The 24,898-nt window shown below is 39.6% G+C and overlaps 1 protein-coding gene across 6 annotated transcripts in view; it reads left to right on the plus strand.

Moving 5' to 3' along the window:
* Positions 1 to 2,487: 2,487 nt before the first annotated feature.
* The window catches only part of Cd84 (CD84 molecule), a 29,025-nt gene continuing 6,614 nt past the window's right edge, over positions 2,488 to 24,898 (plus strand). The window contains exons 1-7 of one of the 6 annotated variants that reach the window (XM_074047726.1): positions 2,495 to 2,648; positions 15,360 to 15,686; positions 20,591 to 20,839; positions 21,229 to 21,348; positions 22,235 to 22,267; positions 23,676 to 23,734; positions 24,641 to 24,724. In XM_074047726.1, coding sequence (XP_073903827.1) covers positions 2,603 to 2,648; positions 15,360 to 15,686; positions 20,591 to 20,839; positions 21,229 to 21,348; positions 22,235 to 22,267; positions 23,676 to 23,734; positions 24,641 to 24,724 — 918 coding nt within the window. In that variant the 5' untranslated portion in view covers positions 2,495 to 2,602. Of the gene's footprint in view, positions 2,649 to 15,359; positions 15,687 to 20,590; positions 20,840 to 21,228; positions 21,349 to 22,234; positions 22,268 to 23,636; positions 23,735 to 24,640; positions 24,725 to 24,898 lie in introns of all 6 variants that reach the window. The other 5 variants (XM_074047724.1, XM_074047727.1, XM_074047725.1 and 2 more) reach the window with 5 other exon arrangements.

The raw sequence follows: 24,898 nt of genomic DNA on the forward strand, positions 1-24,898 counted from the left end.
AAGAGTAGATGGACAGAGATAGTCCTTCAGGGTATTTTTCTTTTTGCATATATGCCACAGAAAAGGGTGGCTTTCCCCATGTTTTTTTGTGGTTGTTTCCATTATCAAAAGGACTTTTGTATCGTTCTTCAGCATTATCAAGAGAAAGAAGTCTCAAAATTCAGTATATTCTTGACAAAGATACACTAGTTGTCTGGTTAGCTAGGGTTGAAAGACAAAGATAAAACACTGGTCAGGCTCAAGAGGAGCTAAGACCATGAGAAAGACACCATTCAAGGATTTCCAAAGGATTTGTCTTGCTATGTAGACAAGAGTTACATAGCAAGGAAAGAAGAAACATTTCTACATGGAAGGTAGAGGGAAGAAACTGGATACAAAATCAGGTCTTCACCTCTGACAACTTAATATTCTTTCTTCCTTCTATATGCAATTAATACATAATATATGTGTGGTTTTGTACATGTAGTAATTACATATTTCAAAAAGACATGCTTGCTAAAGACATGAAAATAATATGGTTCATTTTTTGTGAAACACATTATAATTAATTTGGGAAGTTCTCTTTTAATTTTCAGTCTTTCTTTGCTCCCAAATAGCTGCCCAGTTCATTCCATCTACATAGAGGCATTTACCTGTTTAATATCAAACAAGTATATATAAGACAAGCAGGATCATTGAATGAATGCTGTAAAGGTTTGGGTTGCCTAGAAATGAGCTAGCTGGCATGAGTACTCTCCTTGGTGGTTAAGGCTTTATAAAATCTTACTTTGCCCAGGTGTCAGGGGCAGGTTCGCTACCTGTGTTAGTTCTCCATCCCTGTGACAAAATACCTGAAAGAAAGAAATTTAAAGGAGGAAAGGTTTATTTTGGCTCACTTTTTCAGAAGCTTGAGTCCAAGTTCACCTGGCTCCATTGCCTTGAGCTTGAGGCAAGGCAGAATATCATGAAGGTGAGAGTGTGTGGCAGAAAAGGGAGGAAGAGGGAAGGAGGAGGAAAAAGAAGAGGAGGAGGATGGAGGACGAGAAGCAGGAGGAGGAGGAGCAGGAGAAGGAGGAGGAGAAGCAATGGCACTGGACAAGGTATACCCTCAAAGGCATGCCCCCAGTGACCTACTTTCTCCAGTTAGACCCCACCCCTAATAATCTATTCAGCTGGTACCTCAAGATCCAATTACCTCTCAATAGTGCTATCAGCTGGGAACTAAGCACATGAGCCTTTGAGAAGATTTTATTCGTTTGTTGATTTATTTTGGCAGTACTGGGGTTAGAACTCAGGACCCTGATCTTGCTAGGCAAGTGCTCTACCTCTTAAGCCACATTGACAGCCTGAGAAGACTTTATAGCCAAACCATATCATCACCTTTCCTATCACTACACAAAACAAATGGGTTCATGTTCAAATTGCTTGGTTTCTGGGGCCTAAATAGTTATTCCTACCACAACTCCTCAACACACACACACACACGCACACACACACACACACACACACACACTGCAAGGCCACTTTTAGTCTTCAACCAGGATGGGGGCCCTCAAATGAGGAACAGTTCTGTGTCAGATCTGGCTTAAGCCCAGCTGAGCAAGCCTCTTGAGACCTGCTGTTTCTCATCTCCATGAATTTCAGTCATCACCCTGTGACCATCACTACCTCTTCCCTCAATTCATTAACTCTTTGTACAATCTTGGGAAAAATACTTCCTCTTCTCTGAGCCACAGTTTCTCATCTACAAAATATACAAGGTAGTCTAAAAATTCCTTTCAACTTTAAATTTTATCATATACTTATTGTGTCCCTAAGAAAGTCTGATCATAATATTTTACAATAAAAAAATTTTTCATTTTTAAAAAAATTATATGCACCTATATTACATATATTTATATAATTATATAATTCTAATGTATGTTTATAAGATGATTATATTATCATATTTTATATATTAATGTAATTGTACACCATTGGTATAATATATTAAATAATTATATTAATTAACATAAGAATGTATTTGTGGTTGTATAATTAGAGAACTCTATTATTTTATCTTTATAATTATATAATATTAATTCTATCATTTATTGAATTTCTACTATGTGTCAGGACATTCTTTCTTTTAGTCCACCATCTTTTGCCTAATAATGCTACCTTACTCAGCAGATCTGTTCCAGCTCCTTGTCACTTCCCTTCAGGAAGCCTTCTCCAACTCCCCCAAGCCTGGATTAGATACCTCCACTCTCAGAGTTCCCTGTATTTCTTTCTCCCTGCTGCAAAATGTATCACACCTTATTGGAATTTCTTATGTGATTGTCGATCCCCCCAGAGAGAGTATAAACTCCATGAAGGATGTGCAATTACTTTTTTGCTTTAGTTTCTGGCACACAGCAGGTGCTCAATGAATATTAATTGAATGAATAATTAATTAATTCTAGGCCCTTTATGCTATATAACTGGAAAATACTAGCAAGTAACACACAGACCAATACTTCCTAAATCAGCTAACTCACACTTCCTTTCTTAGAAGTGGCTATAAAAAGAAGCAAGAAAGCTCAAGTGAAACCGACTCTGCTAGAGGAGTGCCATTGTACACAAGATTAGACCCCAGAAGAAGATGGCTGGGCACCACCTGTCGATCTTATTTCTTTGCCTGCAAACCTGTGAGTTCTGATCCTTCCTAAACACCTTCCTACTTTTCCAAAAAAATTTAGAAATTGCTCATAAGGAAGACATGATGTGTCCCTTTGATGTGTTTTCAACAGAACACACTGGGTCTAAGTATATATTGTACTCAAAAGGCATCGAACAGGTAGAGAAAGGACTTAAGATTCAAACTTACGTCTTTCTCAGCTTTAGAGTCAATGTTTCTGAATTTTATCTGTGCTGTCTCCAAAGGTCTGAGGAAAAAACCTCTTTTCAGAAGAGTCAGCACTTGGTAGACTCACCCATAAAACCCAGCAAAAGGATAGCTCATCCAAAACCTTGAATGAATTAAAAGCAATTTCTTTTTGGTATTAGAATGTATTCTGTAGTTTTTAAGAGTAAATGACCTTCCTAATTGTATTTTATTGTTCTATCAGGTTAGAATGATGTGTGACCCCTTATTATCATTGTGAAAATACCATCTTTGCCAGTTCTTTTCATTTTCAAAATTGTTACTCTGTTTTATTCTCCAAAACTCTAAAGGAAATGGGGAAAACAATGATTATACATTTTTAACAAATAAATCTCAAAAAGAGAAGTTGAGAACTTGAATTAAAAGTCCTGTTTTTTCTTACCCAACGGCTTAATAGTAAACTACAGAGGACAAAATAAATATGGTTATTATTTGTACAAAACAACTAGGTAACATTAGCTTTGTCATTGAACATATTATTATCTTAAATGCAAACAATTGGTTTCTTCATATAAAAATTGACTATGCTTGGAATATCTAAATCTACTTCTAGTATCTCTTACTAGCTTTAAATATGCACTAGCCAACTCCTAGCCTTAGGGAAGCTAGTGGGTTAGGAGTTTCTGAAAAGGTAGAATGAATGCACTGTGATCTCTCTGGTTCCCTTGAACACTTAAGACTGTGGATCCTTTCATTTGAGCTTCAAGGAGATGGATACCACTAGGCAGGCCAACGTTTTGTAGCCTCTGCTGGGCACTCTAGCATGGAGACAGAAAATTCCAGTACCTGAAATTGGTAGAGCTGGAAACTCACATTGATTCTTCTAATTCCAAACTTAAGGCTCTTTTTGCTCTATCTGACCCCCTCATTCATTAAGTTTGCAAATCCTTAATGCTCCTCAAAGGGAGCATTGACACTAAGATAACAGCTCTAAGATATACTTCTCTCATTTACTGAAACTGAAATTTAAGTTGTGGAATCAGCTAGTAAATCATTCTCCTATGAGCTTTGTGATCCTAGGGAAGTTGTTTAAGCTAGCTGTGTGGTTTGTTACTTCAAAATGGGAGACATTATGAATACAATAGGATGATTTTTGAGAGTGAAAATGACAATTTACATATAACACTTGGCATACTACCTGAATCTAGTAGGTGATTAACAAATATTTACTAATGCTATGTTGTTTTCGCACTTACTTTTCGTGCTTTATTAGGAAGGGCCTTGGCCTCGTTGCACAGAGATCATGGGTCGGGGAGGTTGCCTCTGTTTGAGATGGCCCAAAGAAACATGGGCAGGCAAACAGGTGACACAAGTTTGAGCTTAGATATGGGTTGTTGGGGGTCTGAAAAAACAAAACTAAGAGTGAGGTATACATTTTGTCAGGAACCCATAAATAAAGAATTGGGGCTTATTTTTATAAAGCCATAAATACTTCAGCATACCAATCATCTTTACTGAATGGATGTATTTGCTTCTTAGTGATTATTTCCCAAACACTTCCTGAGTGCAAAATCTACCCTAAATTCCTCCTACTGGTATTCCTGGCAGAGCTGATCCCTTATATTCAGTATTGAGTGGAGAAGTCAACATGATGTACTTCCTCAGAATTCAGAGCAGTTGAAGCAGCTGAGAAGCTATGAAGGCAGAAATTCCCATTTTTCCACGAAGTCACTCACATGAGTGAAGTGGGAGAGTGTGAGCTCATGACTGATTCATGTTGGAAAAGTTTTCTCAAAGAATCGAGATTCCAGTCTTATGCTGTGATCTTGATTTTCTCATCATGACTGTGGGAGCACTGTGACCCTGTCTTTCCATGTAGCCTATCTGCAGGAGCAGAAGACAGAAAAGTCACTAGTTTTGCTCTCCCTCATTCCGTCTACATGTTCTCTCACACAATCCTTAAACTCTTCCTTTTCTCCTCCCATTTCTTGCATCTGTTCCTTTAACCAATACCCTTACTCCTTTCTCTTATCTTCCATCAATAATAGTAATAACTAAACATGTATGAAATGATCACTACATGTCTGACATTACTCTAAATAGTCTATAATTATTATTTTGTTTAATCTTCACAATACCCTATGAGATAGATACTATTAATGCACCCATTTACAGATGAAAACATTGATACATAGAAAGTCAATGTAAATGACCTTCATTTAGCCAAAAAGTAGGATTCAGTTAGTTTCCTTAGAATTAATCATGCTGCCTCCACCTACTTTGATGCTGAAGTAGAGCAAAATTCTGGCCCCACTATGGATTGTCATCAGATTTGGGCATTTGTCAGAGAAGAATGATGTTTTATTGATTTTTAGAAAGTTAGGATTGTTCAGGTAAATTCTGCACCAGTCTCTACCTGCACTGCAGAGGGAGTGAGTTGGTGAGCAGGCCCTTAGCAATAACAGAAATTTAGGCAAGCCAGCAAGGCCAAGTATCTGAGTAAACAGCCATCTCTCCAGTCACTATTTAAGAATGATTCATTTTAGTATGATTTGGGTTGACTTGAATTAGCTTCTTCAAAACAAGTAACTCAACATCAACATGGTCTTAATGTTCTAATGGGTGTACAGCACATCATGGGGCATTCCAGCAGAAACTTAAATGCCTAAGAAGTGAAAGACCCACCTGAATATCTGTCCAAGGATAACAAGACTCCAACCATCATATGGGGTGGTCAGAGGCAGGATGCAGGCCTATGGAAAAGTGCTGACAAGAACCAAGCTAACACTGATCTAAAGTTCTTATAGAGAGGACCCTTCAAAATGAAGACAAGGCCTTATTTCTAAACATATATTTGAGCAGATAACCAGCACAGATACTCAGAAAGGGCTCAATAGCAGAAGCTCAGTTATAGAAATGGAAACATACTATGTATGGGGAAAATGAGATATTAGAACATCTGCTCAGAAACTCATTTTCCAAATTAGGCTGGATGATGTGTCCCAGTGACAAAAAGACTCCAGTAGAAAGGAATAGAGGCCCATTTTGTCAGCTAGAGCTTCTGAAGCAGCCCTGGAGATTGATATGGTAACCAACAAGGTGCTGGAGTACCTTCACAATAAGGGTCCAATGGTCAGTGCCGGATCATTCAGGCTACTCGAGTGTTCTTGAATCAAACATCTCTTTTCTTGGACCTTGGAGAAAAATGATTCTAAAAGTTTGGGGCTCACTAAACTCATCAATGTGGAACCAGAAAAAAAAAATGAGAAATGAGCAATCAGTTGGGAGGCTGATGTTGGTAGACCTGTCTAAGTGCACACATTCCCTTTGTTCTACTCAACGCTCAAGTACATGCTGTTATGGTGAGCAGTGATAAAGCAATGGATGGCCATTGTCCCATGTTTTGAGATTTGTGTGTGAATGTGTGTGGGGCTTTATTTGTTTATTTTTGAAGAAACTGGTTCAAATTAACCCAAATCTTAACAAAGACGGTATAAAGTAAGCATCTCAGAGGAAAATAGCATACTATTATATGGGGATGGTAGGTTCCTTTTTCTTACAACCTTCTGACCAAAGACTTTCCATCATTATGGAGGATGATACAGAATTTCTGCTGCCCAGCCCTTTACTTCCTCTTTGTCCTCAATATCTCTTGACTTTTTTGACCAGTTATTACTGACTTTTTTGGGTGCCACATGGTCAAGCTGTCCCTGGCCACTCTCTCAGACCTGTAATATGGAGGGAACTTCCAAGCCCACTGTTGATTTTGGGAGGCAGTGGATTGAGAGAAAAAGAGAAAGTTTATCTACTGCCATAAAAAGAACAATAAATGCTTATTTGAAGGATCCTGAAGAAGCAAGAGGGTGGCAGTGACTGCTAAGCAACAGTGCAATGTTACCTAGTCTCCTTCTTGCTCATAGACATCTCACCAATACCCTAACCTTTCTTTTTTCCTTCAGGGTTGTTTAGGGTGCTTAGTCTCTGCAACAATGCTTGTTTGTTTTATATAACAAATACATGTAATGGTCAGGATATTCCATGCACTGTTCTAGGAGGTTTATTACAAATATTAACTCATTCAACCCTTGTAACACTTCTATGAGGTCAGTGTTATTATGTCTTCATTTTAAAAATAAGGCACAGAGAGGTCACTAGCTTTCCCCAGGGCTGGTGGGGATTCATGCCCAGGTAGTCAAGTTCTTAATCAATAAATCATGGCACCTCATCTGGGACAGGCAGGGAATTCTCCTCAAAGCAAGACTCTTTGAGGATCTCTAGACTCTTCTCCATTTGTAAACACACTTGAAAGAACTCTCATGTCACCTAATCCTCTTAATGCCTTAAAGTGACAGGACAGCTTTGTTTGATTTTATTTACTAGTCAGGACCCTAATCTTGGCAGATAAGTGACATACGTGGAGATTTAGCTAGTCAGCAATAGACTCTTGACTAGAACATGTTTCTGGTTCAAGACACTTTTACTAACTTTATTGTGGGTCTCTATTCTATAAATATATACAAATTATCTTTATGAACAATATAGAATATTTAACTAGAAAGAAGTTAGTTAGCCAGCTGCTTTTTCTTATGATTAGTTTAAACCCTTGGCGCTTCATACCAAGACCCAACACTACTAGTGAGGAATTCTCTCTCTGGTCCTAACTCTGGGTTTTTCTGCCTTGGTTTTTCTTGTTGTTTGTTGTTGCTTGTTTTTGTTTTGCTTTGCTTTGTTTTTAATTTCCGAATAAAGAGTAATTGGATCTGTAGAAAAAAGTATTCATTGCTCATTCATTTTTTCCATGAACACTTAATAACCATCCGTTATTTATTGGGGACACAATAGTGACAGAAGACTGCATTCTTGGTAATTACATTATAGGAGGGTTGTATTGGGGGGAAGGTGGGAAGACAATAAATAGTATGCAATAGTGATGACTGTCCTGAAGAAAAAGTAAAGCAAGGCAAGGCAACAGAAAGTGCTGTTTTAATCATGGTGATCAAGAAGCTCTTTCTGAAAAGATGACATTAGAGCAGAGACCTAAACAAGGTGAGGGAGTGCTGGAAAGAGTGTAGGAGGAAAGAAAGAGAAGAACAAGTGCAGAAGGTTTGAAACAATGTTACCCTGGCCCATGTGGCTGGAATGAGAGAAGGAAAGAAGGACCAATTGAGGCATGGCCTAGATGATGGTAAAGTGCTTGAAAGAAGACCAGGGAGCTCCCTAATCCCCAAGACCGCAGTGTCTTTGTTTTTAATAGAATCTTGTAAGGAAACTTACAAGATTTTAGGACTAAATGCATTTTCTGTTGTCATCAACAATTGATATTTCAAAATCACTTTGGGATTCACCCAACACTTTAGTTTTTCTTGCCTAATGCAGAATTTTCTTCTATCTGCTTAAAGGCCTCCTACTCCATCAAACTTTCCTACCTAGATGAAGTTTCTGATTCTTTTTTATTTGTTTGTTTGTTTTCAAACATCTTTTTCTTACAATCCTATTGTCTCCTTCTAGTCAGTGGATTTTGGCAGCTACTTTACATTTGTAAAGCCCACCCATGTACCTGGGGCAGGTCATCCAAGGAAAAAGAGGTCATCATCTCATACACAGAAAGATGTATTGAGTCAGGAAAAGTACCCTAGCCCAAACCAACAGGGGAAGTCTATCTTCAAAGGACACTCTACCCACCAGTGCTCTCTGTCCAAGCTGGTATCATTTTGATTATTGGGTTTCAGGTTCCCTCTTTATCAGAGCTATCTAAGGATCACAGTAAACAGACTCTACCATCTGTTATGATTTGGGAATGAAATGTCCCCCAGAAGGCTCACATGTTAAGCCAATGGGCTTTGGGGAAGTGATTGAATAGCAGTCTCTAACCTTATCAGTGGAGGTTAGCTCTATTAACAGATCCATAATTTGATAGCTATTGGGAGGTAGAGGAAACTAGGAGGTAAGGCCTAGTTGGTGGAAGTAGATCACTGGGAGGTGTGCCCTAAAAAAGGTGTATTTTGTCCCTGACCTCTTCTGCTGTCTCTGCTTCCTGGCCACCATGAGGGGAACAGCTCTGACCTTCACATGATGTTCGCCCTCACCTCAGGGCTACAACAATGGAGCCAAATGACCATAGATTAAAACCTCTGAAACTATGAGCCAAAGTAAATCTTTCCTTCTGTAATTTGTTTATGTCAGGTGTTTTGTCATAGAAATGGAAAGAATAATACACCATCTAAGCGTACACCCATAGGTTCATTCTTTTCTTGTTCTTGCTTCTCCTCTGAGGGTAATGCCTTCCTTTCACCCTTCCCATCTGTGACCTGGCATATGGAAAATAACTCCTGTAAGCAGAAATTAAAAATGCGAGTCACCTCTTTCTTCTTCACTGGGCTCCCGAGGTTACTCAACAACCATTTGATCCTCTTCATCAGTCTTTGGTTGACTGATAGGATCATTTCACAATTATTTTTTTAATGAAAATAATAATAGAAACTACCCTCTATATGTGCCAGGCATTGTTCTGCATTTCTAAACTTCATAAATTACTTAATAGTTATGCACATTTTAGAGATGAGGACCTAAGGATCAGTGAATTTCAATAATTTGCTCAAGATAATACTGCCACATTCAAATATACCAGAATTCTAAAAATACCTCTAAATACACTTGCCCCTCACTCACACTTTCCCTTTGCTCTTCTATTTCAGATGAAGGCAGGATCCTACTTTGATTGAAAATAGTTAACTTCTGCTGCCATATTCCTTCTAACTATTGTTTTGTGACAAGCATTAATAGCCTGTGTATTGTATACTGTACTTGATACTGGAGATGTGTTGACAAAGTTCTCAGACTCAGCTCATTCAGTGTCTAGAACCCAGACTCATGTATGTATGACTACCACAGAAAGTAGCAAGCACGATGAGAGAGAAGCAGAGCTCCAGAGAGCCCATGGGGAGGAGTTCTTAACCTAGAGCAGTCCTATCAGGGAAATCTTTCTGTTCTCCTCCACCAATATCTTCCATTTTGAAACAAAATCAAATAAAATAGTTTGCTTCACCCTCCAGCTACTGCTCTATTTTATCACCTCTCTTTCACTGTTGAGCTTCTCCTCGTCTTTACCAACTACCCTGTCCTTGACCTTCTATACTTTGGCCTCCAGTTGAATTATCATACTGCTCTGCAGACTTAAAGGCCATCAATATCCTCTTAACACACAAATACAGGAGCCGTTTTCTTCATCCAACCTGAACACACTAAGCCATTAGACATCGCTGACAATACCCTTCTTGAGACTCTTTCGTGTTCCATGATATTGTCCACTGTTAGTATTACTCTTGCCACTTGGTTTATTTGGTTGGATAGATAGATAGATAGATAGATAGATAGATAGATAGATAGATTCCTTTTTATAAACGTGAGGGCTCACAAGGTTCAGTCTTAAACCTCAGCCTTCCTTTTCCTGAATGACCCTCCTTTCTTTTAATCACCCCTTATCTATAAGTAATTTCTAAGTTACTTGAATTTCAGTTTGACAATAAATAACAAAGGTAATAAAGCAAAAATGGCTTATAGAAGAAAGAAGTTTATTTCTTGCTCATGAATAAAGTCCAAGTTAGCAGCTCACAGTTGATAGAATAGCTCATAAAGTCATCAGGGACCCAGACTTCTATCTTTCTGCTCCACCATCCTCAATAGTTGGCTTTTTTTGATCCCTAACATCTGTCTGAGATCCAGATATCATGACATTCCAACCTAAAAGAAGAAGGGAAGAGATGCAGAGAGCAAATTATTAAAGACACTGAAGATTTACTATACTTCTACTTTCATCCTGTTGGCTTGAAGTTGGTGACATGACCACACTTAGCTAGCAGAAAGGCAATGTAGTTTTTATTCTGGGGATCTATGTGCTCTTCCAAAACTTAGGAATTCTATCACTAAGACAAAGGAGAGACAAAATATTAGAAAACAACTAGCAGAATATGCCGAAGCTCTTTCTCACCCCAGCAATAGTTGAAAACCATTCTTTCTATCTTCCAAACCTCAAACTGCTTATTTAGATGGCTCACTGTCATCTTAAGCTCAAAATTTCTAACACCAAACTGATCTTTCCCTTTTCCCTTCTGTGCAGCAGAAATTCTATCAGTTTTCTATTCTTTTTTCCCACACAAATAGAAACTCCAGATACACTGTTGAGCAATTGAATTGAATCTAATAGAATTATTTCCTGCCTTTCTTTTTACTATCTCTCAAACCCAGACCTTCCTTTCCATGCCCATTACCACCCCCTGCCTCATGCCCAGATGGGCACAATAGCCTAACTGGCCTCTTGGGCTCAACTTCTCTTTCCCCTTATTCTTTCTATGTGTCATTACTACATTAAAACAACCCTAAAACACTATTTTAATCTTTATGCTCAAAAGCTTGAATAGGCTTTCTCTGCCTATGGGATAGATCCCAAATCCAAGGCTATCCCAAATCTAAACCTAGTATCTCCAGCTTTATCTTTCCCTACGCTCTCATACAACTCTATACTCATCCAACTGATATCAAGAGTTCTGCTTCTAAGCTTTAATTCAGAACTCGAGGGCCTGAGATTCCTTTCCTTTCCCTTCCATCTAGCAAAATTCTATTTGCTATTCAAGATCCTCCTCAAATGTCACTCTTTCTCAGTTTTTTAACCACTACAGCTCAAAGTGATCTCTGTTTTCTTTGAATTCCTACTGAAATTACCTTCTATACCGTTCACTTGAGTTTATAATTTACCACCTCATGTTACAAAAGAGAGTTGATGTTTCCATGTGTTTTATTTCCCTCAGATATTAAATTCCCCCAAAAGACAGGGGAACTTAGTATAATACATTGCATAAGTTCTCAAAACATTTGTGCTTGTATGTGTATGCATGTGTGTGTGCACATGTGCGTGCGTGCACGTGTGTGCATTGTGCACATGCAGGCATTCAGTGCTGGGAATCTAATCCAGAGCCTTGTGCATGGATAGGTAAGTGTTCTGCCACTGAACTACAGCCCTCCCCAAGACATTTTTCTGCCGTAAGTTCTCTCTAAAATTGGATTCTCCTAAGGTTCCCTCCAGGGATCATATAATGTTTCAGTTCTTTAGCACCTAGAAAAACAAACATAGCTGATTGATAAGAAGATTCTTTCTTTAAAAACCTGAGGTGTTTTAAGAGCAGAGCAAAATGAAGTCCACCAAGAGTGAGCAAGGCATTTCAGCTAACTCTGTAATCCCAGCTACTTAGGAAGATCTCAGATCAAGGCCAGCCCAGGCAATAAGTTAGTCAGACCTCATCTCAACAAATAAATTGGGTGTGATGATACATGCATGTAATTCCAGTTATGCAAGAGGCTATAAGTGGGAGGATCATAGTCTGAGGCCAGCCTTGGGCAAAAATTCAAGACCCTATCCAAAAAAATAACTAAAGCAAAAAAGTGCTGGAGGCATGACTCAAGTGGTAGAGTGCCTGCCTAGCAAACACAAGGTCCTGAGTTCAAAACCTCAGTATTGCCCCTCCCCCCAAAAATAGTACCTGATACCATTCCCCTGGGATTTACTTGAATTAACCCATTTAAATGACATATATAGGGCTCCAATATAGTTCCTGGCATCACCAAGGCCATAATAGGGATGACCTATAGATACCTCACACCAATTGATCACTACTGACCCCCAATAACTAACATCTATTTTGCCTTGATAAATACTCATCATATTACATTGCTCCATAGAAGGGCCAATGTCACAGCTGTTACAGACTCAGGAAGATTTAGTACTTTTTTATGGTTTCCCAATCTGTAAGTAGGTACCCAGTATAGCACCCACATCTTTCCACTACATGCTGTGGGTTTACTGCTGTCTCTCTGGCAGCATAGTAGAAGGGTTTGAAGGTGACAGAATCTTTAGCTCATGCCTGCACAAACCCTTTGTCTTTTCTCAGCAAGCTCGGGGTTGTCATCAACACCAGCAGTACTACAGCAGCAGGACTTCACCAGCTTTATCTCACCCCCGCTCCCACTGCCTGATTGCCCTGTGATAGCACAGCATCACTTCCTGAATGACTAAGGAAGAGACATTCTTTTAAAACTGTACCACACACCAACTACTTCTGTTGCACAATTGCTCCAATAATAAGAGCAGTTAGCAAGCTGCTTTCACACTTCCAGGGTTTGGTGAGAGAATCTACCAGAATTGCCAGTCTCGTATACTATTTATCTTCTCATGCTTAACTTAAATCCAGAAAGTATGACAATTAGGCACTAGGACCTTATTTCAAAACTGCCTTCAGACATGGAAGATCTGGAACTAGGACTGGCTATAAAATTTGCAGTACTCAGTGCAAAATGAAAATGTAAGCCCCTTTCTTTAAAAAGTATTAAGAATTTTGAGGTGTCATATCTGCAATAAATCAAGTTCTGGATCTTACTAAGCTCAGGCTCTGTGCAACTGCACAGCTCCCCCAGCCATATTGGGACATTAAGAATGTAGGCCAGGACACTGCAAGTGCTCTCTGTCAAACCTCAGCTGCCCACTAGGACAGTTTGTCTGGGAACAGCTAATGCTTAAGGATTTTTATAAACCATGACTGCTACCACCAAAGGTAGCATTAGCCTAACTTTCTGTCTTCTCAGTGGTTTGTTCCTATTGCACTTTCCATGGTATTATTGTACAATTATCATTGTATTATTTCTTATATACACATTTGTCTTAGTTTTGGGCCTCTGAGTTCCTCAGAGCTACAGTGATGTCCTATTTGTCTCTGTGGCCCTACCATAGCATCTAACATATAATTAGCACTTAATAAATGTTTGGGTAAGTGTCCCTGCTTTTCCTCTCTCATCCCTCTCCCTCAGAACCCTGCAACATCTCCTCCTTAGCTTGCCCACCCCAACTAAGTCATCAGCTCCTGCCTGGGTTATTCCTTCAAAGGGAAAGTTTCCATTGATCAAAAAGGAAAAAGGTTTTATCAGCAGTCCTGGGCCTTCTGCAGGAGGAGGATGGCGAGGGTAACTGAGTGAGCCAGCACCATCAGGTTAACAAGTCTCTTCATTTTTTGTGACAACTTTGAAGTGACTTGTATATTCAATGGCCTTTATTCTCGCTCTCTGTATGCTAAGCCTTGCATACATGTCACGGTCAGCCTAAACCTCCTTATGTGGAAAACATGTTCTGGCCTTCAGGGCTTAATATAGCCAACATGTCAGAATAGCCCACAGAATAGCTGTTGACAGTTGACACCCTTTCTGATTGGTTAGTGTCTGTGTCTCATTGGTTAGTGAATACTTGAGTGTCATCCATACTGGTACCAAACGCTATTGCTCACTAAAGAAATGTCAATGAGAATAACATCATAACAAAGAAGGAGGAGAAAGAGAATATTTTAAAATTATATTGCCTCTCATTTTACAACCATATACTCAATCAACTTATTTTTACAAGGTGATATAGAGGAGAACAAGAAGATAATCCTTCCATTTTTCCCATGATACATTTTAAGAGTACTCATCTGTCACCTTTCACTAGAAAATGTTCCTGGATTCTGAGGGCTGATTAAGCCTCTTGCTACTCTCTTTCAAAGGACATGGCTACTTGCACATTTTGTATTTGTCCTTTTGTCTGTGTGGTTACCTTATCAACATTGGTGTCTTCTTTTAACTGTAAGTTCATCAGACCGTATCTGTTTTTACACTCAGTTGTATCCTTAGCTCCTTGCATCATACTTAAAGGAACAGATGCTCAACAAACATCTATAGCACAAATTAAATAAATAAAAATCTATCATAGTATTGGGAACAAAACTGACCCTTAATAAATAAATACATGCATTCAATTATAAGTGGATGGATGAAGAAATGAACTTCACATACTTCACAAGTTGTTCTGAGATAATCCAGACAATACTCAGTGTTTAATTCACTCCAACATTTACTGAGCAACCACGTGTGTCAGGTACTCTTCTAGTGACTGGGGATATAGACATGAACAAAAAAGATCCCCCTAAAAATCATCATCTTGGAGAACAGTTTCTCCAGAGCCTCCAAAAAGCACTCACTCTCTGCATATAGCTTCCAAGAATAGAGGCAAAAATACAACTTGCTTTTGCAAACACCATAGTAAAAGCAGTAACCCAAGAGTCCATCAGCCCAGAAAGTCCAGGGTCTTTTCCTGAGCTTTTCAGCTACTTGGTAATAGGATCATGGGAAAGGAATATGTTTGATATCTCAGAACTCATGGACGTTTGTAGTCTTTGTCTCTTGGATGCCTTCTAGCTTTCAAAATCTGTATGTCTAAGTAAACATATTTTTATAAAATAAATCCCTAGAAATTTACTGAAATGTTTGGTTTTTGGATGGGGATTCCTTAGAAAATTTAGTTGGCATAAAATATTAAATATACTTAAAGTAGAATACAGAGAAAAAAAAAGGGAGACATTCTCAAGACAGGGGAAGGAACCCAGGGACATTCAAGACTGGGAAGACAAGGAACTCCAAACCAGAGACAGTTATAGTTACAGTTTTCTATTTATGTCCTCAGGGCCAGAAGCAGCTGGAAGACACACAGACGTGCTCCTGGTGAACGGGATTCTAGGAGAATCAGTTATTTTCCCTTCAAATATCGAAAAGTCGCTGCAAGTTATCAGCATTTCTTGGAATTCTAAAACATCTGTTGCTTTCATAAACCCAGGAGATTCAGGAACAGTTACCCCAACTCACAAAAATTATTATGGACGAATAAATCTCATAGGTCAAAACTATGACCTGGTCCTTAGCAATCTGAGGATGGAAGATGCAGGAGACTACAAAGCAGATATTAATACAAACACCGACACCATCACCAAATACTACCACCTGCAGGTCTACCGTAAGTTATGGGAGAACAGAGGGCTTGGTGCCTACCTTTGCTTTGCAAATTTGCTGTCTAAAAAAATCTGTATTTCTGACAATTGAACGCCCTAAATCTTTTACACTGGAAATTATGTAACTACATCAATACTTACAGAGAAGATGTAGTCTGATTGTAGTCCTAACCTTGCCAGATTTTAGCTATGTTATTTCCCATGAACAGTTTGTCCTCTGAGCTGTTCTTTTTTATGAAATGTCAACCATCATATTACTCAATTTCCAGAGTTATTGTAACATTCCAGTGAGATAGGATTCACAAAGTGGTTTTAAAAAAACTTTCTATTGTGAAATAATTACAGACGCCTAGGAAGATCAAAGAAATGTAAAGGGAAGTTCTGTGTGCCACACACTCAGTGTTAACATCTTGCACAAACTGTAGCACTGTATGCTGTATCAAAAACAGGAAGTTGACACTAGTCCCATCTATACAGCATATTTAAAATTCACCAGCTACACCTGCACTCATTTGTGTGTGGGTGTGCATGCAGTATTATAGAATTTAGTTTTTATGTGTAAACTCTACCAAAATCAAGTTTGTTAACTATAGCATCCCAAAATTCCCTCATACTATCCCTTTATAGTCACACCTCTTACCTCCCTCTGTGCCCTTCTTAATCCCTGGAAATTACTAATCTGCTCATATCTATAATTATGTTATTTCACAAATGTTATAGAGATGGAATCATTCAGTATGTATGTATCCTTTGGAGATTAGTTTATTTTTTTTTTCACCCAGCATAATTTCTTTGAGATTCATCCAAACTATTAGACAAAGCGACAGTTTCTACTTTCTAGTTGTTGGTTCGCTTTCCATGATGTCATTGTAGCAGTTCAGTTAACCATTCACCAAAGTGAAGGACATTTTGGTTGTTTCTAGTAGTATTACAAATAAATATTGTAATAAATATGAGTATTTATTCCTGCATGAGATAAATCTTCACTTTTCTGGGATTAATGCCCAAGAATGATGTTAGATGGTAAATCCATTTTTAGTTTTAAAAGAAACTGCCAAACTATTTTACATTCCCACCACGAGTGCCCCAACTTCTCCACATCCTCATCAGCCGATGGTGTTATCATTATTATTTTTTTATTTTGATGAATGAGTAGTAACATATCATTTTAGTTTTAACTTCTGTGGTAGCTAATGCAAAGTTCTTTTAAATTTTTTTTTGGTGGTACTGGAGTTTCAGGACCTTTTGTTAACTAGGCTACCCCCTTCCTCCCTCCCCCCCACCCTAGATCTTCTCTGTGTGTGTGTGTGTGTGTGTGTGTGTGTGTGTGTGGTGGTGGTGGTGGTGGTGGTGGTACTGGAGTTTGAGCTTTTGAACGCTTGAGTCTCCAGTTTGCTGGGCAGGCTTTCTACCACTTGAGCCACACCCCAAGCCTGCAAAGTTCCTTTGAAAAGATAAACCATCACAGCTATTCGCTGGGATCATCGCAATGGCTACCGTGTGTATGTGCTGCTATGCAAAGCATGGACGTGGCAGGCAGCATCAGCGTAGCCGAGGAACTTTTTGGAGATGCAGATTCTCAGGTCACATTCTCTGCCTTTGGTGATAAAGCCCAGGAATCTGTGTTCCACATTCTTTCTGGGGTGTTCCTAAGCATCCTAAAGTTTGAGAAGCACTGATCTAGAACTGCCTTGTCTGATATGGTAGCCATAAGCCACTTGCGGCTCTTGAGCAGCGAAAGGTAGGTCCGAATTGAATGTGCTGTAAGGTGAAATAAACACCAGATCTTGACATCTTAGCACCAAAAAATGAAAAAGAACATAATTATCTCATTAATAGCTGGCTTCAAATTGAAATGTGATTTTGAAAATAGTGGATATCCAAAACAAAATGCATATTAAAATTATTATTACCTGTTTATTTGCACTATTTTAATGTGGTTATTAGAAATTTTTAAATGCCACAAGTGAACCACATTATATTTCTATTAGGCACAACTCATTTCGAACAGAGAAATAGGCCATTGCTAATCTGTGTTGTGACAGATACAATTCAGGTGTAGTTGATACTCTGAAGTGGAAGTTCCTTAATGGTGGGGACTCAGATAAGAAGTTTATTTGTGTCTTCCCAGCACCAACGTAGGCAGGAACATAATGTGTGTCCCATACACATTTGTCGAAGTGAAAGGGGAGTGAATCATAATAAATTAGATCCCATAGTCCCTGACAATTATTAAGGGAAAGGCACATTTTCACATTTCTTTTCCTTGTTGCATAGATGCTTAAATATGTATGGTCTATGCATTTTTAAATTAGGTAGTAGAATGCCAGACACTCAGATGGTATTCAGTAAATGCCAGTCCTCTTGTCTTTATCTTTTCAGCTAACTACCCATAAGGTATGGATTTTATTACTTAGACAATTTAGCTTTCCGCTAAGATTTTCAGAAGTCTATTCTACTTGCAGGTGGTAATCTTCTCCTGAAGATTGAATGGGAAAGTCTAAAGAGACTAAAAAGACTAAACTGGCTATTGCCAGTTTATTTCATCTCTTCTATAGATAACTAATGTGCAAACAAGCATAGATAGACAAATGGATATTAGAATAATTTTTTATAGCTGGGTACAGTGGTTAGCACCTGTAATCCCAGTGACTTGGGAGTCAGAGATCAGCCAATCTGGAAAAATTCAGGGAGACTCCATCTCAACCAACTAACTGATACTTGGTGGTTCACGCCTGTAATCCCAGCTACCTAGGAGGGTGTAGGTAGGAGGATTGTGATCTGAGGCCAGTCCTGGGCAAAAATACAAGGCCATACCTGAAAAATAACTGAAGTAAGGCTGGGATGTGGCTCAAGTGGTATGACACCTGCCTAGCAAGCACAAGGCCCTGAGTTCAAACTCCAGTGTTGCCAAAAAATAATTTTATATATAATATCTCATTTAATCCTCACAACAGCATTCTCGGGGGAAATTGCTATCCTCCTGGTGTTATAAACAGGGAAGCTGTACACCTACAGCCTGAGAGCAGAGGAGCCTGGGTCCTGAACCAGTCTCTACGGGCTTTCCTACTCTTGTCTTGAGAGGATGAAGGTCTATCAGCCATGACTGACCTTCTCTGCCCAGCAACTCTGTTCAGATAGCATCTCTGTTCCAACTGAGAAAATGAGGTGAGATCTTATTCTTCACCACTGTGCTCACCTCAACAACCACAACCAAAAGCTTTTTCTAAAAATAGGTGAATAACAGTGTCAGACATTCTCGTAAATCAGCTTTCTAAAGAAACATGTGCACGCACACACACAGACACACAATGGGGTTGGTTTTTCACTAATTTATATCTATAGCCACTGTTAGAGCTAATCAACGTCTTTTCTACAAATTTGTTTAGATGATTTGATGCCAAGTCACCCCCAAATCTAATCTGGAACAACTCCTCCTAAGAGACTGTTAAGACCAGAACTCTGGCTACCTTAAAATAAAATATCTCTATAGCTTCTTACTTGTCATGTTTTATCCCCTCACAGGTTCAGACAAATAAAAGGGTTCCATGTTTACCCTGCTAAAATTATTCCCTTCTAAACTTCACCTTAATTAGAAAGCTACTTATCAGTTCCTCTGTCTCCTTTATTGTTCTCAGATGGCTACAAGTGGAAGCAACAAACTCCATTTGCCTGTGTGCATGAATTCTGTGCACAAACTCTGAATGTGGCCATTTTCTTATCTCCTGGTAAAAGAAAAGACCTGCCCCTGTCTTCCTTCCCCTAGCTCCAGATCTAGCTATTACTTGAATTTTACTTTTTCTTTACCAAGATTTTACTAGTCTATGACTTTTACAGTTTACTTTAGCAAACATTTTGTTAGTAAAAACATATAAAAATAGACATTTAATAAGATTATAGTTTTTCATCATGGATACTTTAAAACAAAAGAAAACAAAAAGAAAAGAAGACACACATGCAAAAAAACAGAACCAAAAAAGTTTTTCAAAGATTCTTTCATGCAGTGATACGCTGATCAATGCTAAACTTGCTCTGTGTCTTTTGTGTGTACATGTGTATATGTACATATACATGTATAATTTACACTTAGTATAAATTTTACTGACATGAAGGATGTGTGTAGCACAGTCATAAATGAATAAAATATGCAATTTTCTTTATTGTTAATTTCATATAGCCATTCTCACAGAATACTTTCATTGCTGTTTCTGAACATTTATATTCCTAACTAACCTGTACTTGCAAGTGTAGTTCTAAACGACTGTAGTTCTAAAATGAATAACAGTTAACTAACGGGAAAAAAGTGATTTAACAAAGGTGTATACGTGTGTGTGTGTGTGTGTGTGTGTGTGTGTGTGTGTGTGTGTGTGTGTTGGGGCTTCATTTGTTCATCAATGATGTAAACTTTTTTTACCGTGTTGGATAATGGTTTTCAAGTATTGGAAGAATGTTTCATGTGTATTGTGTGCTACAAACATGAGGCACTTTCAAATTTAGTAATCCTGCTTCCATTGCTTTCTTGAGTCTGTAGCCACAATTAATCCAATGATAAATCAAGCTCAAATTTATAGCATTTGACAATTTCCGTGTTAAAAAGGTTCCTATCATGCTGATTTTAAGACATGCAGAGTTAAAAGGACATGCCCACTTGTACATCATTACAAAGGACAGATATAATAAGAGATATAAGTCACCATAAGAGTGTGGACAATAGTAAAATATCAAAAATAATGTGGAAGTAATGAATTTTAATCTTATAATATAATTTATTTAATTGTAAGTTTTCATAATCTAGTTTTTAATGATACCTACATCTAACAACCATCTTGCAAATTTTCTGAAAATTTAACAAGTGTTTCTCACAAGCCAGCATGAACTTACCACAGGCTCACATGTTTTCTGCTCATAGGTCGGCTTGGGAAACCAAAAATTACACAGAGTTTAATGACATCTGTGAACAATACCTGTAATGTCACATTGACATGCTCTATGGAGAAAGAAGAAAAGAATGTGACCTACAGCTGGAGCCCCCCAGGAGAAGGCAATGTCCTTCAGATCTTGCAGACCTCTGTGGACCAAGAGCTGACTTACACATGTACAGCCTGGAACCCTGTCAGCAACAATTCTGACTTCATCTCTAGCCAGCAGCTCTGTGCAGGTAACTAGCCCTGTCCATCTCTCCTGGTGAGTCTTGGAAATCACTCTGAAGAGCTTCGAGGCGCGAACTTGGCCTCATCTCCAGGAGAATGTGCCTCCTTTTTGCTGAACCTCATCCTTCAGGGACATCTCCCAGGAAGCCCACTGGGAAAGAGACCAAAGCCTTCTGAGAGATGCTAAGCATTTCAGGGTATTTTCCGGCACCTGTTCAACTCTCTGATTTACTTCCTGACTTTTAATAGCAGGAAGTATAGTTTACAGTTTCCCTAGGCACTTTGGCACTTCCTGGAGGCACTGCATTTTGATAGTGGCCCTGAATGTGGACAAGCCTGCTCAGCCTCCGGGGCCTGTTTCCTGACAGTCAAAACTCACCGCAGCTTCTGTTTGCAGACGTCGTAATGGGCTTCCGTACTCGTCGCACCGGGTTGCTAAGTGGAGTGACTGTGTTCTGTCTGATCATCCTCGGTCTATGTTCAGTGTTTCTGTTCCGTTTGTGCAAGAGAAGACAAGGTAGGATTTCCCAGAAGGTAAAATGTGGGAATGCACCTTCTTTCTTCAAGGGACTGAAGCCATTTACCTAAGGTGGAGTGGAGAGGTCTTTTGTTCCAGCCTTCCACAATCTCCACCCCACCACCTTACCACCTCCTGGGACAACGGCCCTGAGGACTGTATGACATTACCCTGAGGTGATCTCAGAATCTCTTCCTGAGATCACCAGTATTTGGTGGGCCCAGGACTTGGGTTCAAGTTTAGCACTGCCATTAAGAAGCTGCACTACACTGTACTAATGTGTTCACTTCTCTGGCTCAGTGTCCTCATAGTGAAATGTTTGGATTAGAGTCTCTAGGGTCACTCCCAACTTTATTCCAACCTTTGGAAAGTCCTTAAGGGGTATGTACTAATTTTGTAGTCCATGGTTGTCATGGGTCTATGGATCCCTCTGGATCTTTCTGTAATTTTACTACTCTCAATTCAGAAGAGTTAATCCACTGGGCATTGTGATGGACCTCTGTAGTCCCAGCTACTCAAGAGGCTGAGGCAGGAGGCTCACTGGAGCCCAGAATTTGAGGCCAGCCTGGGCAACAGAGTGAGACCCCAACAAAAGAAAGGAAGGAGGAAAGGAGGAAAGGAAGAAATGAAGGAAAGAAGGAAGGAAGGAAGGGAGGGAAGGAGGAAGGGAGGGAAGGAGGAAGGGAGGGAAGGAGGAAGGGAAGGAAGGAGGAAGGGAGGGAAGGAGGAATGCAAACTTGATCTTAGACTCCTAAGGGATCATTGTACTACCTCATTCCCCGTAACTACATATCTACCCAACATCTCCCTTTTCCACCAATCAAAATAAACAACACAGAACTTCTGCTTCCATATTCCTAACTCTTCTTTGGTTCTGCTTCCTCAGGTTCCTACTTGAAGACCTTCACCAAGAGTTCTGGTATGTCCTCAGTCACTAGGTTCCCCAAGTAGCAATTGGAAGAGATGGGAGTTCTCAGTGGAGTGGTTAAGATTCAGCATGTGCTTTATAAGCACTTCACTGGGGGTGAAGTCCATTTGGACCATTTGTCTGCAACCAGTTATTTTATCACCATAAGCTTCAGTTTTCTTAGTTGTAAAGCATAGCAATGAGGCTTGCTGCTTATGTCTATTAAGTGGATGAAATGGAATAACACATATGCAATACTTGACCTGGTCCCTGGTACATAGTAAGTACTCAGTAAATGTTAGCTACTATATTTATAATTGACAGGCCTGAGTATGGTGTCAAGGAGGCATTCTAGGGGAAGGGGGTTTGTGACATGCATCATAACTCAAATGACTTCCAAAGAAGAAAAGTCATAGCCTCTCGGGCCATGGGTTATCTATAAATTTCCTCAAAGAAACATTTATCTCCAATCTTTCACAGCCTCTTGGAGAGAGAAAGGCTATTCTTTGCACCTACAAATAAGATAAGAGAGAGTACTCGGTCTGGTTCCCTCACCAAAGGGAAGGGGATGGGGATGAGATAGGACTAAAGTCTGAAATGTTGAAACCCTGTGATACTGCTAGACCAGACCCATTATCTGTGGATATTTTGGTGCCCTGGAATATAAAGACCCAAAAATCTAGCTATATCTTTTCAACTTGACCCTAAAGTGTTCTGTGTTAGTACCAAAAAATAAAATAAAAGTACACAAGAATGAATGACTCTTTTAGCTCATAAATTCTTAAAGTAGGGGGCTCATTTCACTTCTTTCTTTACTTCTCTGGGGCCTCAAAAAGAACCTGGCACATAGAAAAAGCTTAATAAATGTTTAATAGTGTCTATCGATCAAGCAAACAATTAATGAATGTTTGTGAAGTGTCTATTATGTACTTAACATTCCAGTGGCTGCTATAAGATATTCACCAGAATGTGGCACAGTGTGTAACACAGACTCAATCAAGTTAAGCAACTAAGACCCTGACATGAACAGTCAACTAGCCATGTAAGGCCATCAATGCTAACAGCAAGAGAAGTTAAGGAAGAGCTTGGGTGGAAGTGGAAGAGCTACCTTTGACTTTCCGTGCAGGTTGGGGAGATTCTCTTTGACCTAAGCTAGACTCTAGATTAGAAGAGAATTCCCACTGAGCTCTGGGTGAGACCTGAGCCAAGTGCCTCCTGGACGAGAGAGACTATTGGAGGATCTAAGCCTCCATCTCAGTAGGATGGGAACCATTTAACTCTTGGAACTTTATTTCTCTATCATAAAAAGAGAACATAGGACTATATAATCTCTAACAACCCGCCACCTTTGACAGACTGTGGTTCTGTTTATTTGTGATAGATGATGTCTCAAAGAATACAATATACACATACGTCACAGGTTCAAGAGATATCCTACCAGCAGAGTCCAGACTCTATGATGAAATTCCCCAGCAAAAGGTAAGCTGATGCTACTCATAGACACCCTCACCCCACCACCAGGACATAGTCAGGGCAACCATTGCTTTCTGCTTGCTGTTGCCTAGAAAGTCCCACCAGGAAACACAATGTCAGGGGAATGATGCCATGAGTCTCTTCATGAAGACAGATATGTAGTCAATTGTCACTTCATGGCAGCCTTCATGGTTTCAGGCCAAGCTTCTGCATGGAGGGGCACGGGTTAGATGTCAGTGACTCATGACTAAGAATCATCACTTAGAGGAGCCAAACAAGGAAGCCCCTTGTATGAGGTGAGGGCTGTTATGGAGCCACTGACATGGTAAACCAGTTGCTAAAGTGGCTCCAAGAGCACAAACTGACAGAAGGACACCCTCCCTGGATTATATTACCTGATCTAAGAGCAGGCACACCTTGCTTTCTTCAGACTCTTTGTCACTCTCTCTCACACCCCTCTCTCCTACTTGCCTTTTACCTGCCTGCTGGTCCCTCACCTGTGTTCTGAATCATCTTCATCTGTGCTTCCACCAGCCTCCTTCCCTGAAGTCTGCATGAAGGGAAGGGGAAAACTGAGGTCCTCCTGGTCAGTCTGGTTCTGTGCTTGAACTGACAAGTGTTCTGGACCCATAAAGCCCATGGAAAGCTAAAGTCCTGACTGAGCAAGACTCAGTCTGAAGCATGAAGACCCTTCCTCTTAGCTCCTGAGGTTTTTTGCCCCAAAATTCTGCCTAACTGCTACCCACTCCCCCTCACGCCCTCCTGATGTTGATCCTCTCCAAAGTTGAATGGAACTAGAGTTGAGGGCAGGAGAGGAAGCCATTCAATAAAAGTGGGACCAGGGAGGGGTGATGGCAGGGAAGGAATTAGGGAGGGAGACTCCTAAGGTTTGGCCTCTGTACCCTCTCTGAGGGGAAGATGGATGTTTTTCAGGTGCTTCCTTCCAATGAAGGGCCAATGAACACGATTTATTCCACAGTGCAGAACTCTGACAAGGTAAACCCTGCCTGACTTTTTCCCTGTTTTCCCATCTGGTGTACCCCATCCATTAGTTGAATTTAAAACCCAAGACTCCTTAAACCAATGGGAAAGTAGTTCATAGCACTCTGAATGACTAGATCACATGAGATATTAGTGGATGACTAGATATAGTTACTTCTTTCTATGTAT

The sequence above is a fragment of the Castor canadensis genome, chromosome 11, assembly GCF_047511655.1.
Source record: "Castor canadensis chromosome 11, mCasCan1.hap1v2, whole genome shotgun sequence".
Classification (NCBI taxonomy): Eukaryota; Metazoa; Chordata; class Mammalia; order Rodentia; family Castoridae; genus Castor; species Castor canadensis.